Genomic DNA, 19,494 nt, shown 5'->3' on the forward strand with positions numbered 1-19,494 from the left:
GAGTAAATAACTATAGTACTAATAGGTCAGATGGGACTGATGGGAAGGGTTAATGATATGCAGTAACATGAATGTACTGGAGTGGTGCTTGGGATGTTATGCGCAGCAGTAGAAACATAAAGGGGGATGATGTGTAATGTAGGGAGCAAATAAAGCCTGAGCATAGCAGAGTCTATTCACCCAGGTCTGTTTGCTTCCAAAAACACTCTTAACAGTGGTTGGAGAAGCATATGGTTAGTAGGTGCATAATTTGGCTGGAGGGCGGATGGTTGGCAGAAAACTATGACAAAAGACAACATAAAAAATATAGGTCTAAAAGAGGTAGATCTCCTACTAACGTGCATTTTGCAACCGTATGTTTTTTATAGGAAAATGCTACAATAGTAATTTATGCTCTTACCTTTTACTTAGTTACTGGAGTGAAAGTATTGCATTAGAAAGACAAATTGACAGGAAAGAACAATAAATATTTTTTATTATGAGAACAACATATAAAACAGATTCACCTGATTTTTAATACATCCAAAATATACTCATAAGTTAGAAGTATGGAAGTATTTCAGAGACAAATGTATAGCCTACTGTGTTCTCAAGTTAAAAAAATGTATATACATTTTCAAAGCAAACAGGTTAAAAAGAATAATTTCAGTTACTGTGAGGAACAGTACAATACTATACAGTGCTGTCTTCATTGCATACTACCAGAGAATGAAAACACTCTCATTACAGTTATTGCATTATGATATCATGTTTTTGATTCTGGATTTAGTTTTCTGGATATCGTTGTAGAAAGAAGGGATTCAATATCTTGAATAATTTTACAATTGTTTTCTAAAACTGTGGCAATGTTTAATTCATTTTGCTGCTCAGATGAATCCAGATTTTCTTCACTGCACTGGTTTCTTGAAGTCAAGTTGCAAACAGCATCAGTGCTTGAAGCCTGTTTTAGAACCATGTTATTCTCCAGCAAAACTAGAAGCAGCAATGTTAAGGAACAATAGCATCTATGCAATATTTCTGACACTGCAAATGTGAAATATGTTATAAGACATGACTGTGACAAAAACCCATAGGTCTACCTACTCTAAAGTTCTTTGACTATGCCATGGACAATCTCCATAAAACCAGACAAAATATTGAACCTTCCCTAGAGTACAGGATTGTTCAGTTTACAGAAGCTGAAAATGTGGCTTAGCTCAAAGCTTTTTAATCACTGATTTGCAAATAGATATATAAATATTCTAATTGTTATACTTTGTCCCTATTACTGGCTCTCTGTAGCTCATCATCAGTTGCCCCCAGTTCCTCTCCTCATCCAAAAGGCCCATCAGACCCAACATAACCACCCCCAGGCCTTATCTGACCTAGATCCAGAGCAAGCTAGAGGACTCTAGGGTAGCATCACACGGCTTACCAGAAATGATTTCTCCTACTGTATACCCAACCCCTGAGTACACCCAGTAGCACCCTGAGGATGGGCCATGCAATAGGTGTCAGCAGTGAACCACCACTCACTTCTGCAAGAGACTTAAACAGGATGCTCATCCAACCCTCAGGCAGCACCTCATGGTTGTTTCCCCGGTTCCTACCAGGGAAACTAAACTACATCAGTGTACTTGAGCGCTTACATCCCATCGCCATCCTTCCCCCAGGATAGGTATGTCCATTCTCCTCAGCCAGCTCCTCAGATGTCAGAGCTGCTAATCAAACCTGGGTCACCTATGCTGTAATTATGGTTTTATCCCTTTGTGATGAATAACAGTTATGTTTTTACCTTTATTTATATTTTGTTAACCTGATAGTCAGGTAATTGCAGTGATCCAGTCCAGCTTTACTTCATTTCTGATAAGAAGATAGCTGGGCAGGATACACAGGAAAGTTCATTACTTTTTACAGAGAGGAATCATGGAAAAAAACACGAAAAATGTGTGTTTTAGTGTGGAGATTATGAGAATGAACTGATGATGGGTGATCTGCTTGAACATGCTAAAACAAGGTGTGGATGCAACTTCTCTTTTCAAGTAAAAACTGAATGCAGAAAGGAATAGTCACTGTTCTAGGATCGTGGAAGTCTCACAAAAGTGGTTTTACTAATGGATGGCAATCGGGTACTGAATAATGCAAAAACTGAAAGCACAAATGAAGAGATCCTGTTTTGGAAAGTTGGCAGTCACCAAGTAGATGTTCAAATGATCACTGCTGCAGTATCCTTAGCTATATGGTTTATATCCTGTCAAGGATATAACAGCTATCCAGCTTCCAAAGCTTCAGAGTACCTTCCACACACCCTAAAATCTCAAGCAGCTGAAGACAAACTTGGGTGTGCAGCCCTTCAGAGCTTTCCTGCCAGCAGAGAGAGGGAGGCTGAGCCCTAAAAAGACAATGCTAGTACAATAAAAAATAAATGTCCACACCCTGGCATAAAAAATACAGCAAAAAAGAAGGTGGTAGAGGAAAGGAGTGGCTACTGCAGAAGTGATCATTCAAACATCTACTGTTATGGCATCTTCAACTTACACAACTGTACTATGCTCATCATATTAACCACTGCTGCAGTAGCCTTTGCTATACGAGTAGATAATCCATAGCTAATTACATTTGGGAGGTGGAAGTAGAAGAGTCCAACAGCCCCTAGAGAATGGTCCTTGCAAAGTTAGAGCTAGGCCTGGAGAAGGAAATAAGCTTGTAATGCCTTGTAAACCTATGTTTTGAGGACCTAGTTGCTGCATCTAGAATACTTCTAGAATCCAACCATTTCTAAAAAGCCATAGATCAAGTCAAGGCCCTGTTAAAGTGGGCCTTGACCCTACCTGGAATAGTTCTGTTCTGCTGTATATAACAAAAGATAATAGTCTTAGACAACCATTTGGAAATAGTCTGCACTGACGCATGCTGTCCATTCTTCTTACCTTCACAAGAAATGAAGAATTGGTCCAAATATCTGAAAAATTTATCTCTGTCAGAACAGTAACCATGTTGTCTGTGGACATCAAAGGCACAGAATATCCTTTCTCCTTCATTTTAAGATTCAGGAAAGAAAACTGAGATACCACTTTATGCAGGAAAGAATGATTAGTTCTCAAAGAAACAATGTCACTGTGAAAAATAAGACAGGGCTGATTCACCATAACAGCTTGCAACTCGGATTACCTTCTTACAGAGATCAGAGCAATCAGTAAAACTGATTTCCATGTTAATATCTTCAAGTCAGCTAGGTTAGCTGGTTCAGATAGAGCAAGTGTTATCTACTCTAACACAAAAATTAAGATCCCAAGGAGAAGCCACCAGCGGACAAACTGTGCAATGAGGATTACTTTGCTTCTCAACCTTTGGGCTTTCTTCAAGAAGAGGGGAGTGAAGGGAAAGGCGGAGAGAAGTCCTAAGGGACAATCAAGAAGGAGGGCATCTCTTGGGGTCTTCCCCTGAGGTTGGATAATGTGAAAATAGCTGTTGCATTTGTTGTACGTTGGGGAAGCAAAGAGGTCGCAGCAAAGCCGGTTCCAGCGACAAAAAGTCTCCTTCGCAACTTTGGGATTGAAAGACCACTTGTGAGGCAGGAGAATGCATCTGCTCAGTTTGTCCGCTATCATGTTGGAGCTGCCCGGGATATGCGTTGCTACTAGAAAGCAGTTGGAGGATATTGCCCATTGCCACACTCTGAGAGTTTCCCGACATAGGGGTTAAGATCTGGTTCCACCCTGTTTGTTGATGTACCATACTGCTGACATGTTGCCTGGCTGAATTACAACTGTCTCTGGAGGGAGAGCAGATAGAAAGGCTTGCAACGCTAAGAGCCCTGCCCTCAATTCCCGGACATTGATGTGCAAATTGGCCTCTTGCGGAGACTAAGTGTCTCGGACTGTTCTTCCCAGATAATGCCCCCCCACTCCATCTGGGAGGTGTACTGGTCACTATGGCCTTGGGCTGAGAGGGAAAAAAGGGACAGCCCAGAAGAATTTCCTCTGACTGCATCCACCAGGATAGATCCTTTTTGCAGTGACCTGTTATTAAAATCGGGTAAGTCATCGGATGTGTTAGGATGGACCATTGTGAAGCCAAGAGCCAGTGAAGTAGCCTCATGTGAAATCTTGCCAGAGGTACTAAGGTAATGGTCGCTGCCATGGATCTCAAACTTGGAGGACAAGTAGACTGTGGACTTTGGCTCTGGATATAATGACTTGCACTTGAGACCTTATCTTCTGTAGTCTGTGAAGATGGAGAGAAGCTACGCAAGAAACTGTATTGAGATGAGCTCCAATAAACTCTAGGTCTTGTGTGGGAGTCATCTGGGATTTTTCTCTGTTGACTGTAATGCCCAAACAGCTGAAAAGGTACAGAATGAAGTTTGTGGCTTGAAGCAGTAGATGCCTGCTGGGGATGGTGAGGTGAGTCATCTAGATAAGAAATCACCCAGAAACCGTGTAGTCTCAACTGAGCCCTGACTGCTGCCATGCATTTGGTGAACACCCTGGGGGCTGTGGTACGACCAAAGGGAAGCACTCTGAACTGGAAATGACTAGTTCCTAGTCAAAAGAGGAGATGCCTTCTGGAGCGCTTGTCCATTTTTATGTGGTAATACACGTCTTGAAGGTCTATAGAACACATCCAGTCATTTTCCTCTAGAAAGGGAAGTATAGACTGAACCATGACCATCAGGAATATTGTTTGCTGAACAAACTTGTTCAAAAGGCTGAGGTCCAGTACTGGTCTCTAGTCCCCTGTCTTTTTTGGCACCAAAAAGAACCTTGAGTAAAACCCGGGATCCTATCTGGTCTGGTGGGACTTCTTGGATGACTTTTTTTCTAGCAACTTTTGAATCTGTAAGATTACTTGGTCCCTCTGACTGGGTAGTACATCAAGGATTTTTCTTTGTGATCTTGGGAAAAGAATAAAGGGGATATGGCAACCTCTGGTAATAATCTTCTGCAACAAAGTATTGGAAGTTATTTGTTGCCAGGCTATCAAGTGCAGTGAAAGCCTTCCTCTGACTGCTTTCAGAGGTAAGCAATTGGGTTTCCTTTCAGAAGCGCTGGTAGGGTTGTCCAGAGGAGACATCTCGGTAGCCCCGATTTTGCAGACCACCTCTGCCACGGGATCAGCATCTTCCATTACAGCTCCTCCCTCTGCCCAAGGGGAGCTACTTCCACGTGTCCTGAAAAGCTCCTTGGGACTTCTCGAACCACATCTTTCCACTCCTCTGATTCCTGGAGTAGGATCACTGAGGAGTAGAAAAGTGTATATCCACAGCAGAAAGAGTCTTTCCATCTTTTTCACATCTGGCTAGTGTTTTTTTGACTTTGGGGCCGAACAAGGACGATCCGTCAAAAGCAGCATTGAAAAAGGAAGATTTGAAAGGCTCTGCAACTCACTCAAATGCATCCAGGCATGATGGCTTATGGCAATGCCTGAATCCGCTGCTCTGGTCATTCCTTTGGCTGCATGTGCGATGAGACTTATGGATGAGTTCGATATAGACTCTAGGTTGATCAGCTAACTGGCAACTTTATCCTGCACCTCGTCAGATGCAGCTCCGGCGAGGGTATCCAATAACTCCTTAATCAGATCCCTCTGGGGTCTAGTGAAATGTGCCATAAAATTCAAGGACCTTGGGGTGAAGGTCGATGAAGCATAGACTCACTTTCCAAATCTGTCCATCATCCTACACTCTCAGTTAGGAGGATGGACAGTAGGACATTCATCGGTGAGTGCCTTCTTGGTGGCTGTTGTCACCACCATGGCATCTAAATGCTAAACCCTTGGCCCAGTGTTGGTGATCTTCAGGGGCTGATATGATTTTGTCTGGTCTCTTGCTATGACTCTGTCATAATCCATGTTGGCCTCATTCATTCAGATCCCAAACCATGGGCTGCAAAACAAAAGGAGGTGGAGTTGCAATATATATATATATCCCACATTCCAAAGATATGCATTTGGATTTCTCCCCCTCGCCTCCTCCAAAATCTATCTGTGGAACCCTCGTCGGACATTCGGATCAACAAATAAAAAATAAATAAATATATATTTTATATATATATATATATATATATATAAAAGGCATACAAACCTCTAGGCTGGTCAAACAGTATGATGCTCCAGGTGCAGTTATCAATTGATAGGACTCCTATTCAAATCATAGCTAGCTATAGGCCTCCAACTCTTACTTGAGATGTCCACTCTACCTATCTGGACCTCTTTGAATCTATCAAGATTCAACCCTTTACCCTGATCTTGGGCGACTTTAACTATCCAACCATACATTGAAAGAAATACTCATGCCAAAACATAAATGCCCAGATATTCCTTGATTTCATCAGTGCAAATGCCTTGGACCAGTTGGTTGACATGCCCACAAGAGGTGAAAATATCTTGGACTTGGTATTAACCAACATGAGTAACCACTGCAGCATCCCTACAGTGTCATCATCCCTGGTAAGATCTGATCACTAAGCAGTCACTTTCAAAGTCACCATCTCCCCCAACCCCTCCCTAGCTAGGGTCAAACAAAAAAAAACTTCTCCAAAGCTGATTACAATCTCCTTAGGAAAGGTATAAACAGCTTCACAGCCCCCCTCCCCCCTCCATAGGAACTGGCACATATGTCCAAACCTACACCAAAGTATTATATGAGCATTTATATAGCTGAATTGAATCAGGAATACCAGACAGGACGAAATCCTCCTCCTCAAGGAAGAGTAAACCTGTCTGGTGGACATCTACAATAAATAAACTCTATAATAAAAGGAAAAAAATTGCTGTCCAGGACCAAGAAGGAGCAGGTGCTTAATTGGAAGCAATATCTCCTTAGCCTGAACAAGCATATAAGAGCACTAGTGAAATTCTCCAAAGCAAACTTCAAGTCCAAACTGGCCACATCTACTAAAGACAATCATAAGGCCTTCTTCACACGTGGTGTCCGTAGTCTCAAGGGAAGCACCCAGATCTGCTCAGAACTGGTGGTCAAAGACACCACATACACAAACGCCGTAGATATAGCCAACCTGCTGGCAGACAGGTTCAGTGAAAACTTCACTCCTCTGCCCCCATCAGTAAAACAGGACATACCCAGTACCTGCCCCCTCCCCTTGTCTCTTGGGAGCAAGTCATCACTGCCCTCTCAAAAGCAAAAAATGCAGCCTCCATGGGACCTGATAACATCCCAGGCTGCATCCTAAATGAACTTAGGCAGATACTTGCAGCACCATTAGGCACCCTATTCAACCAAAGCCTGAGTGCCAGCTTCATCCCAGCCAAATGGAGGACAGCTACTGTCATTCCTTTTCACAAAGGTGGAGCATACACCGATCCAGGAAATTATAGACCCATCAGCCTAACTAGCCTGATCTGCAAGGCCATGGAGCGAATTATCATGGACCTCATTAACAAGTACATTGGCAACCTCCAGACATTTGATCCCACACAGTTTGTTTTGTCAAGGGGAGGTCATGCCTGTTAAATTTGGTCGACTTCTTTGAGACAGTCACCAAGGCCATAGACGAGGGGAAGACAGTGCACACCGCCTACCTTGACCTGGCCAAAGCCTTCAATATTATTCCCCACTCAGGTATAACAGATAAACTCTTTCAACTAGGCATCAATCCATATGTTACCAGATGGGTAGCAAACTGGCTCAATGATAGAAGCCACCTAGTCAAAATAGGGGAAGCCACCTCAAGTAGTAGACCCATAACAAGTGGTGTAACCCAAGGATCAGTCTTGGGGCCTCTGCTGTTTGGGATATACGTCTCGGAGGTCCAGGCCAAATCTAGTTGGCTATGGCTGACCAGGTTTGCAGATGACTGCAACCTGGGTGCTGTCATCAAGTCCCTTTGTGATGTGGACATCCTCCAAGAAGGTCTCACCCAAACAAATGATTGGTACCAGAAACATGGCCTCAAACAGAATGCCAAAAAATGCATCGTCATCCCTTTTGGGGAGAGTGACATCCCCACAAATTATCACATTGATAATAAGGTACTAAGCCCACAATCAGTCGTGAGAGACTTGGGCACCCAAGATGATAGCAAACTGATTTTTGAACACCATATTGCCTCCGTTGTACGGAAAGCTTTCTACATGGCCCACCTCATTAGTAAGGGTATCTCATCCAGGGACAAGGTGGTCATAACATCCCTGTATTCTTCCCTTATAAGACTTATTATTGAGTACAATGCCCCTTTCAGCATATACTTCACAAAGCACATGCAGCTGCTTGGAGAGACCACAGAGATTCCTCACCGGGAGAATCCAGGGCCTCAAACATCTACCTACACAGATAGGCTAAAAGCCCTGTCCCTCTACTCAGTCTCCTACAGACTCCTCAGAAGTGACCTCTGCCTGGCATACAAGGCAATCTCAGACTCCGCCCTAATGGGACTGCTGCACATCCGCAAGTCAAGCTCCACTCGAGTAACCCACATGCAAACTCAACTTGGTCTGTGACATCAATAGGACTTGTTGGCGGGACAGATTTGTGTCCTAGAGTCTCCCCCTTTTGTAGAATAGACTCCTTCTCCACGTAAAGCAGAGTACCTCATTAAACCTTTTTAAGTGCAACCAGGATAACTGGATGCAGAAAAGAAAATACACCCCTGGGATTCCACCTGTGACCCTGCTGGATAGTGGCACACGGTGCTGACTTGTTGGGACATGGGCTACATTCTTAGCTAGGCTTGTAAGGGCCTCAGGGCCAATAGCCCAGTAACTTCCTATGATCCTATGAAGGAGTCCTGGAGACAATACCCCAACTCCAGAAGGGAGAGAGGTCTGAGAAGGGGCAAGAAGACCCCTGGCTGCCAAAAGCTGATCGACCAACCTCATGACATCTACTTCAGAAAGACGCTTGTAAGATCGAACAGACAACCCCAAGGATATTCTGGCCTTTCCAAGAATGGACTGGGAAGTTGACCCACAAAGGAATCTATGGAAGGGGAATACCTTGGCCTGGGTATATATGTGAGTTCAGACTTCAGCAACAAAGGGGTGAGTAGAGTCTGCTGCCGTGCAGATGGTGAAGTCGGCACCGACTGGGAAACTAAAGAAGCTGGTGCCGACACCAAAGTTCTCGGTGCCATTGAAACAGAAGCTGATGCCGCAGATTCTCTCTTCGATAACTTCTGAACCTTAGTCTTCAGTTCTGTGGAGACTAATGGAACCGATGACTTGCATTTCTTAGCTATCAGTGTCGTAGGGGAAACTGGTACTGAGTGACTCTATTTTTGGTCTGATCAGATTTAGGGGAAAAAGAAGGATCTGGCTTGGACAATGCTTCTCTGAAGGAAGATGTTAACAGTCCTTTCAAAATTAATTTGTTTTGTCTTTCCACCAAGGCCCTGTTGCTAAAGGCCTGGTAGATTAAACAACCTTGATCCAAGTGGGCTGCACCCAAACAGTAAACGCAAGAAAGATGCCCATTTGAATTTGGCATCTTTCGCCCACAGTCTTGGCACTGTTTAAAACCAGAAGTACCCATACGCTTTTTTGCCATGCTGACTCGTATAAACAAAATTAGCCAATCAGCTAAGGAATCGCACACACACACACAGTTTGCACTCAAGGAGGACAGATGAAAAATCTAGCGACGACGGTAGAGTGGAATACCAAGACTGGTAAATAAAATACCAACAGAGGTAATTTAAGACAGGGAAATGGGAAGATTATCAACAATGGTAACAAAGATACTATGGGGTATTAAGGGTAGAGAAAACAGTCACTCAAAGGGTAGACACAAAGAGGAAAATATATAACTATAAGGACTGCAAAATGGTAGAAAAAGATTTTAAAGTAATACATTTTTTACTTAGCTGGAGGGTAATGACTGACACGTCTTGCTACAAGAGTGGCAAAAGAGATCTGAGGTAATAGGGAGTGGGTCATTGTGGGTAGTTTTAGCTTCAGAGGCTTTAGGCTGGTGAGAGCTGTATAACGGTCAAGCCAGTTCCAAGAATCAGAACAGAGTCTCATTGGTCAAGAATGAATGAAGACTGACAATATCAGATGTGGAGTTAGACGCTTTGTGCTTACTCTTGGTGTAGCAGATAGTCCAAAGGGTAAGGCAGAGAACTGATAATGTGACCCAGATACAGAAAACTGTAAGAAACACCTAAAGTCTCTATAAATAGGGATGAGATGATAAGCATCTTTTAACTATAGTGTTGCCAGGAAATTTGAATGAGGAAAGAGAGGTAACAGGCTGTGAAGTGACAGCATTCTGAACTTGGATACTACCACAAACATGTTTAGGAAAGGAGGGCCCAGAACTGGTGTCCAAGCATTTTCTTTCTATCTTTGGCATTAAAAACATCCTTGAATAAAAACATTTCCCAACCTTGGAAGAAGGAACTGGTTCTATCACTCCCTGGGACAGCATCTGCTGAAGTACTGGGGAAATAAGAGAGTCTGGTCTGGTCGATGAGGAATAATCCCTTGAAAAGGAGGATTTCCAGCCACTGACATCTGTAACCTTGATTGATAATCTTCAGAATCTATTTGTCTGAAACTATCTGCTGCCAAAGAGGAAATTCATACTTTCTGGAAGGATGGTGGGGGTGGCCTGAATTATTTTTGAAACCCCCTTGTCTTTTCTTCTTGAATGTCTATTTACCTGCATTTTGTTGAGACTGTTTTTTTTTTTTTTTTTTTTTGCCAAAACGAGGTGGGTTGCAGAATTCTTAAGAAAATCTGGAAAAGGAGTACTGAAAAATCTTAGAGAGATTCCCTTAATCAACTTACTTCTTTCATCGTACATTTTGATAACATCTGCAGCAGAGGAACCAGAAACTAAATTGAGCCAACACTGTTATTAATAACAGTAGCACCATCTCCAGGGATGGGCACAGTATTCTGACTACACAGGAAAATCTTCCCTGTTCCCTCTCCCAGGACCAACAAGAGTGTATTTTCCTTGCTGACAAGAGGAGACCCCAAACAGCTGCAGAGGAAGTTGCTAACCCCTGGTCCATAGTGGCTGTAGGTCTTACACCAGAGGGAACTGGGGTAAAACATGAGTGGTCTGAAGAACAAGCTATGGCCAAAGCAGACTTCCCCATCTACAGCTTAGGAGCTTAGGCAAATTGCTATCCTGCTGTGTTGGCAAAGGCTATTTGCTTAACTTTTTTCTTTTTGTGGCTGGAAGAAGGACCAATTGTGGGACCGATAGTTTGTTCCATAGTCGAGCAAAAATGGTACCTCTTTCACAGGGAAACCAAGCAGCAAAAGCCGGTAGAATTTTAAAACACATTCCCAGCCTCCCAAAAGTAAAATAATTAGAAGTTATGTACTTACCATAACGTTCCATCTGAGTAGGTGGGATTTTCATTCTCTGCAACTGTGGGTTATATGGATCCGATCCGGATCCGAATGGTTTTTTTACGCTACCAGCTATGGCTCTAGCTCTCCTCTCCCATAATAATGCCCTCTCCCCTACATGACTCAGATCAAGTTTGCCATGAATCAAAATCAAAATACCCTGGTAACATATATATAATAGGAAAAGGGAAAGGCAAGGGGAGGGATAGGGGAGATGGGACAGACAAAGACAAATGAATCCACCTCGAGCGTTATGGTAGGTGGTAAGTACACAAAATCTGAAAATAAATTTCAAATTTCATTGTCATGCGTCTGTGTCTACAGAGTCCCCAGCTAATCTTGGGTGGCCGTCGGACCATGAATATTGGAAGGATATTCGCCAGACCAAAGGATGCTCTAGGATGCTCTATGAATCCAACATGACGGGAAATAAAATTGAGAAATAAGATGAAGCTGAAGCTCTCAAATGAAAAATAGAATCCCTGGAACCTAGCCTTAAAGGCCGCTTGGGGCGGACCCGGAGTTGATTTGGCTCGGTGCAGACCTTCAGAGGCTTCAGAGGCATAAAGAATACAAAGAAACAAAGTACACTGCAAGGTGACAAAGGACGGGGAAATTTTTAATTGAATTTGGCTAATTTAACAGTTTAAATGACTGGGAAAGATTGCCCTGTCAAAGAGCTGTCCTGTTAAGATAAAAACTGCCTGTGAACATCGAAAGTAATGCAGCTTATCTGTTATTCTGCTTAGATTCACAGAGAAAAATGGACTTTATAAATGTTTGCTTGAGGTTTGTTTGAGGAAAGGCTATAGGAAGAAAGCCTGGTTAGGAAGAGAGGAGGGATTGGTCCTGGATGAAAGATAGATAAGGAAGATCAAAAAGACTTGCACTGAAGTGCAAACTACTTTAGCGAAAAGTAACAAACAAAAAGAAAGCTAACTAAGAAAACAAACAAGAGGGATAAAAGGCAAATGGTTTCTGGGGGAAGGAGTTGGCCTGAAGAACCAAGGACAGATCCCCAAGGAGGAACCGCTTGAGCCTGGGGCGCTTGGGCCTTTAAGGAAGAATTACTTGGTCACTTTTACATAAGTGGTCAGACATTGACCACAACATGATGATGGTCATTGGGCAAACCAAAATGGAAGAACTGGCACCATCATCATTAAAGAGAGTGGTTAGGAACCTAGGAAGAGAGGATAAAAAGAGGAAAGACAAAACAGAAATGCCTTCTGCCCAAATGGAGAATCGCTTCCATTTACTGCGCAACTTTCTTCCTGGTAGATGGTTTATGAGCCGCTACCAAGATGGCCTTTTAGGTATAATAGGGGGAGGAGAGTGGGTCAGGTGGGGGGCCAGTGGAGCATTAGGGCAGCCAAGCCATTAGCTGGAGTGGAGAGATTAAGGTTGATGCAATGCGATGGGGATAATGAATCCTATCGAGGGGATGGGATGGTGAGACAGAGACGAAAGATGAGGAATCCAAATCCAACGAGGAGGGTCAAAAAGGCCAGATCATGGAAGGCAATCAGGACCGGCCCCAACCGGAAGAACTTGAGGCATCACCAGCAAGGGGGGAGCAGGGGAGAGCAACCAGGACAAGAAGGGAGGGTCACACATCCACCAAAAGTTTCGGGGGACCCCCCTGGAAAGCTGCGGAGTTGGTGTTTAAGCCCTATCGGAGAGATCATAAAGCAAGAACATTTCGCTAAGAAGGAGAGATGGAGACATCGCACTAAGAGCTTCACTACGAGAAGACTGAGGTATTAATGCAGGGAGTGAAAGCGTGGATTCTGACGCCCTCAAGGATGGTGGAGAAAGCGATTAAAACGGATGGTGGGAGGTTGGTGGAGATGCACTCTCTGCACACTCTCATGACTTCGTGTCACTCCCGGGATAAGTTTGTCCTATTGACTCCTGGATGTACAGATTTCCCTGAATGTTTGTCTGAATAGCCAGAGGCAAGAAGCTCAATGAAGAAAGGCCAAGAGCACTGCATCATCTCTAGAAGTTGTTAATGTGCCAGAGAGGTCTGAGGCGCAGGTGGTCCCCGTTGCCCCATCGCCTCAGCCCACCTCTGGCTCGGCCCCGTCCCTGGGGACCGCGGCGAAGGGAAAATGGTCACGGCGGCGGTGAGGATCCTGTGAGTGAGCCCCGTGAAGAGGGACCAGAAGCAACCACCCTGAAGAGAAGTTGCTGCCTTGCTGAGATGATAGGTGGAGAGCAGAAGTAGAGGCCCCAATGATTCCAGTGAGGATCAGAGGGAATTGAAGCTGGGACCAGGGAACTAGAACCACCCTGGACACTGCCGCCAGAGGACCCTAGCGACCTGGGACCAAATCCGGTGGAAACTGAGCTGGATGAACCGCTGGCCCTCGACCTGGATTCGCAGACTTGGAACTCTGTGGCTCTGTGCCGAGGATGGAGTCATCTGACGGGGCTATGTCTGGATCTTTACTGAAGGGGTAGTATGGGTTGTCGATTTTGTTGGGGAATGCGAATCTATCAACTGTGAAGATGGGAGGAGGATGATCCCTGAGAGTTATAAGTGATGCCCGGTAAGAAGCCAATCGGCGGGTGAAGCTCGCGCCAGAGATGCGGGTAGACCTGCAGCCCTTGTCTAATTGGTAGGTTGGTGAACTGCAGGGGGGGGGGTGTGAACCCCCTGAAGTGGACCTGAGGCAGTAACGTGGTGACCCCCAGCTGGAAACGTCCAAACTGTGGGAATGTCCAGAAACCTTGTGTATCATCAGTGGTATTGGTAGACATCAGCCACTTGAGGTCTATTCCTAGAAGGCAGTCATTCTCCCAGACTCCAAATTGGTCTTGGGGCCCTGTAATGACAGAACTGATTCTCTCCCAGAGGAAAAAGATTGAAGATCCCATCTGGAACTTCTAAAAGAACTTGGGAAACCCCAAATTTTGATGGTCTGTGAAGTGGGGATGGGAGCTCTGATCCCTTTTGGCACTAGATGGCTTAATTTTGCCTCAGGGAAAGGGGATGGTGGGGGAAGGGGAGGGAATGACCCATTTCGGCAGGGGCTGATTGATTGCTTGAAATTGCTCTGGATATGGTGGAGGACCCAGACTGTCCATATGTTATGGACTCCCATGCCCCCAGGGGGCTGAGCTTGATGAAGGATTGCTCCCGAGTTGAGCAGTCGGGCATGGGCTTCAGGGCTATGAGCGCTGGGCAGTTAGTAGAAACCAGACTGGACAAACTGTCTGTGGGAGCCTGGAGCTCTGATGGCAGGAAGAAGGTCCTCCTGGATCCTCTGAGGCCTGGTTTCCTGGTTCCCTGTTGGGGTGGGCTACACCCCTGAGCCGTTCTACGGAGGCCCTCTTTGGTTCCTAAGCAATTCCTGGCAGCAGGGTGATAGAGACCAAACCTCTGCAGCATGCAGAAAAATGCCGCTTTTTTGGCACAGGTCAAGGTATCGCTGTCCACCAGCCAAAAGCAGAAGAGCATAACCAAAGCGTCCAGGGCGCTGGAGGCGCCTTGAAGCCTGCAGCTCTGCGCCCCCTCAAAGGGCGTGTCGCTGGCGCCGCCGCGTCTGTGGGCTTCACGGGGCCAGCCCTCAGCAACCGCCTCTCAAGGAGCCAGAGCATCGAGCAAGGACTCAACAGTGTCAGACAGCAAGGAGTGTCTACGTGCCTGGAGGACATAAGTGCCGAATAGAGGGGACAGGGGGCTGGTAAGGTAGCCTATAACAACATGATGCATCCAATACAAGTACTGTCGCCTACTGGCCGCTCCTCGGGAGAAGGTATAAATCGTAAAACATTCGCTCTCATCTGGGCTGAGAAGGAGCTTCCTTACGGAGGAGGATGGACTGAGAACTCTCCTGAGCCTCTCCCTCTGGCGGTGCGGAGATCATCGTGGCATCTACAGGCCCCTTACTCCAGTGGGCCACGGCCCCGGAGCTGGTAAGTGTCGGTCCCCGGCCGGGGATTAATACGGCTCCACCAGAAGTGAGGCCCGCCAGTGTGGTAATAAGGTAAAGGTCGGGTCGAGGGAGAGAAGCTTCAGGACTCGTCCGAGCCTCCAAGAAGAATCGCTCCCCGCAAGGAGAGGGGTCCGAGGAGACCTTGAGACCACCCACCTTGAGGGTCGACTGGTTTCCAAAGAAGCCAGTCTCGGGAGACTCCCTTACCTTCCCTTGTGGACCCTTCATCCTCATGCTGTCGGTGGCTCAGACATCAGCTTATGTGACTTCTTGGCAGGTGCTTCATCTGAGCTCCAGGTCTGCTGTCGGCAGGTCGGAGCGTGGAAGCCTGGGAGAGTGCAAGCCCAGTGCTGAAGGGGGGGATGGGAACGCCCGGGCTGGCCCAGTGAGCCTGAAGGATAGTGTCACCAGGAGGCGGGGGAAGGAGCCAAGGAAAAGCAGAATGGGGGGGTCGGAAGCTGAGGGAGTGGCCCTCTCCACTAAATCATCCGGGGAGGCGAGAGCCGACCTCGCTCCGAATCCCGCGGGCTCCCGGCCGACACAGGCGATGGGAGCCCGGCCAGAGACCCGAGATCCGGATCCGAAAGTCTCCACTCAGAAGAGGTCGGAGCGGCTCCAAGGGAACCCCCCGCCCACTAGGCGAAGCGGGTGGACCGCCCACACAGTCGGATCCGGGCCACACGGATCCGGGGGCTCCGGATCCGGAGTACCTAGTAAAGAAGGCTCCGGCCAGCTCCCAGGCGCTGCAACTGGGGGCAAATGCAACATCATCTGAGCTTCCAGGAGGGGGTCAAAATCAGGGGAGGTCAAGTTAGAGGCAAAGGTAGGGGTCGTCGTCAAGGGACTTGGTGGGCCGGAGCTGCTACTCAAGGCCTCGCTAGGATGGGAGGTGTCTCAAGTTTCGACCTGATCGGTCCTCTACAAACTAGTATCAAAATTCAGAGAGAGGCCTCCTCGAATCGCGGGCCCCACAGACCAGGCCCAGGCCGAGCAGGCGGAGGCCGAGGAGGGCTCTAAGCGGCTCTCGTAGCCGGCTCCTCCGGAGGAGGAAAAAAGGTTCAGGAGGGAGTGGAAGCCCCCAGCCCAGCCAGGTACGTGGTCCACCTGGAGGAGAGGAGCTGAGGAGGAGGAGCAGGAACAGAGGAGTCGTCCAGGAGAAGCAAGACCTCAGCCCTCTTGAGGGAGCGGAAGGTAACCCCACAAGTCCGGGGTAGCCAGCCCGCCAGTGTTCAAGCTGGAGGCATCCCCCATGGGCAACATTTGAGCTCCGGTTGTTCAACACCCTGGGGGATCCAACGATCTGAGGTTGCTGCCCAGGTGTGATAATAAAGCATCACACTTTTTTGAAATGTGCAAAAGAAGCTTAGGGGTTTAAGAAAATAAAGTCTTTTTACACAAGAAAAAGCCCTTACAACTGAAACAAAAACCAAAAAAGTACCACAGAAAACTAAACACACAACAAACACAAAAAACAGAAAAAAAACACACAAAGGTAAAAACTAGAAGTAAAGATCAAAAAAAAAATCAAACAACAAAAAATAAAAAAAAGGAATTAAATAACTAAAAAATACAAAATACACAAACTCTACAACAAATACAACTATTAAATATAAAAAGAACTTAGCTGAAGAAAAAGAGAGCAAGACCTAGTACCCAAGGGCAACTAAATCTGGGGGAATCCTATCAGAGGTAGGGCCATGCGGGGAGCATAGCTCATGGGAGCATATCCCATAGCTTGCAAACCATGCCCGGAGCATCTTCAGACGGATCCAGAGGAGCTAGGAACTGATATACAGTTTCTTCCACATAAATTTTTTTTTAATTACTTTAAACAACTTTTAAACTGACAGGAAAAAAGAGCATTCTTTTAAACTGACAAGAAAAAAGAGCATTCCTGCTTAAAAGCAGTTAAGTTCTGACATTCCATTAAAAGATACACTGCTAGCTAAAAAAAAACTTTCCCTAAACATGAAAGTACAATAAAAACAACAATTTGTATAAGGAAGGTTGTTCCCCAAAGGGAACTGACAGAGCCGCTTTCTGTTTTACCTGCTCCATTTTGTTTGTTTTCTGTTTTAAGAAATCTGCTTGGTCTGGTGTTTTTGTTCTCTGTGAGAGAGAGGCACTTAAATTATCTAGGCTGCACATTTCACATGTTTTCTCATTGGTTAATTGTCTCTTGGGTGATACTTAAATATTCAGTGAATTTCTGGGCCTTAGTCTTTAGCTAAAAAGATTTTAAGCCTGCATAAACTAAAGAACTGCTGCTGATTCCCTCTTGGGTGAGGAAAGTAAACCTATATTTTTTTGTCTATGAGTAATACAGCTGCTTTCTGTTTTACCTGCTTCATTTTGCTTTCTGTTTTAAGAAATTTCCTTGGACTGGTCTTTTTGTGCTATATGAGAGAGAGAGAGAGAGAGAGACATTTAAATTATTCAGGCTCTACATTCCACATATTTTTTTTTCATTGGTTACTTGTCTCGAGGGATATTTAAATAAGCAGTGAATTTCTGGGCCTTTGCCTTTTGCTAAAAAGACTTTAGGGATGCATAAACTAAAACACTACTGATCATTCCCTGCTAGTTTTTCCCACCCACCCTCTCCTTTGTTGATCTGCTTTTTAACATGGTGATTTTAAGTTGTCCATCCCTACTGCAAATTGAGCTTAATAAGCTCCTCCCTTTCTACACTGCTGTTGATATACTGAATTATTTATTTGCCTTTCCTTGTGCCTATACTGAAAAAGTGCATTTTGCCTATTGTCTGTTCTACTATTTACTTGTTCTGAATTCATTATCTAGCTAGCTGTTGGATAAAGTAGTGCATTTTTACACTCTAGCAAGCACTTGCTTTTACATCAAGAGATCAGTGGATTTTACATCTAATGCAGTGGGAGGTAGCCTGGTCTGTTTAGGATGGGGAAACACTTGACATTTCTGCATGTAGTTTTACAGGTTAGATGGCTTATTAATCAGCTTGTCTTGTTTTTAGTGACTTTATATATTCTGCTCAACTGAGTGCCTCTTGTCTGACTTATACAAAGCAATGCACTTTTATTGAATAAACACACTTTTATAAGCTGTTTAATGTACTCTGCTGTATCCGTATCTTTAAGTTTCTTTGTGGTAGCATTTCACTCTGGAAACTCCTTTACTGTGCTTTTACATTAGGAGGACTGGAATTATTCATCTAGCAGCAGTAGGTGTTTACCTGGTCTAGCTGAGATGGGAAACACATAAAAGGGCTCTAAGTATTTTTTGTACTTCTCTTATATACTGTGACTGTACTTCAGCAGTTTTCAGTACTTTCTGCTGCTACTTTAAATAGTTAATTGCACTATATTACATTGTATCTGTTAGGTGTAGGACTGGTGTAGGTAGCTTGTGTGGTCTTGTTACACCTGGGCTCCAAACCAGCTATGCTACATTAAGAAGATGCTTTTCTGCACGCTTAGGGCAGAAGTGTGCTGATCTAACTTGTCTAAGTTTGGGGACTGCTGGTGGAAGGCTTACTGTATGCCTTTAAAACTGTTTTTTCTTTGCTTGCATTTAAGCTTTACGTTTGTGTTGTGCTGCTCTTTGCTCAGTGGCAATTAGCAGTATCATATATAGATGCAAAAGCTTAGAAGCTCAGTTTTTTCCTAAACAGCTATCAGTGAAACCCTTCCAAGCTTTTCTGCTGCTCTAGGAGCAACTCAGTTGCACAAAGAGCAGTGTTGACTTATTGATCAGCCTTAGCCTCCATAAAGTATGGGTCCCTCTTGCAGTCCCGGCGCTACCAGCACAGTCCTGTCAAATCAACCCAATCCCTTCCCTAATAAAACATACAGTATGAGCCTGCTATCATGGCCAGGCAGTTTCCCATCATCTACCAGTACATCTAACATTGAGTCTAATGCTTACTGCCCTTTTGATACCAGTCATGTTAAACACAATAGTACATTTATTCCACTTTTTTGAATGAAATTATTGTACATTTTTCTGAAATGCTTAATTATGCTGTGAATATTGAATATTTAAAATAAAAAGAAATGTGTAATATTAATTATAACTTAACATTATTAGAATGGAAGTCATTGAAAGCATTAAATAACAGAAGTGATTTAAATTTTAAGCCGGCTGAGAAAGGCAACAAGCTGGTGATCATGTCTTATATTCAATATTTAGCTATGTGCCTGGAGCACTTGATGGATACTAATGTTTATGAAAAAGTTGATAATATTTTGTATGAAAATGTATTAAAGGA

The 19,494-nt window shown here is 44.8% G+C and overlaps 1 protein-coding gene across 2 annotated transcripts in view; it reads right to left on the bottom strand.

The window, feature by feature from the left end:
• Positions 1-455: 455 nt before the first annotated feature.
• Positions 456-19,494, bottom strand: part of CCHR1.PART1H5orf34 (chromosome chr1.part1 C5orf34 homolog) — a 1,113,566-nt gene continuing 1,094,527 nt past the window's right edge. For both annotated transcript variants that reach the window (XM_044076898.1, XM_044076888.1), the window contains exon 12: positions 456-972. In XM_044076898.1, coding sequence (XP_043932833.1) covers positions 746-972 — 227 coding nt within the window. In that variant the 3' untranslated portion in view covers positions 456-745. The remainder of the gene's footprint in view (positions 973-19,494) is intronic.

This window comes from Protopterus annectens, chromosome 1.part1, assembly GCF_019279795.1.
Source record: "Protopterus annectens isolate FY-2018-M chromosome 1.part1, PAN1.0, whole genome shotgun sequence".
NCBI lineage: Eukaryota > Metazoa > Chordata > Ceratodontiformes > Protopteridae > Protopterus > Protopterus annectens.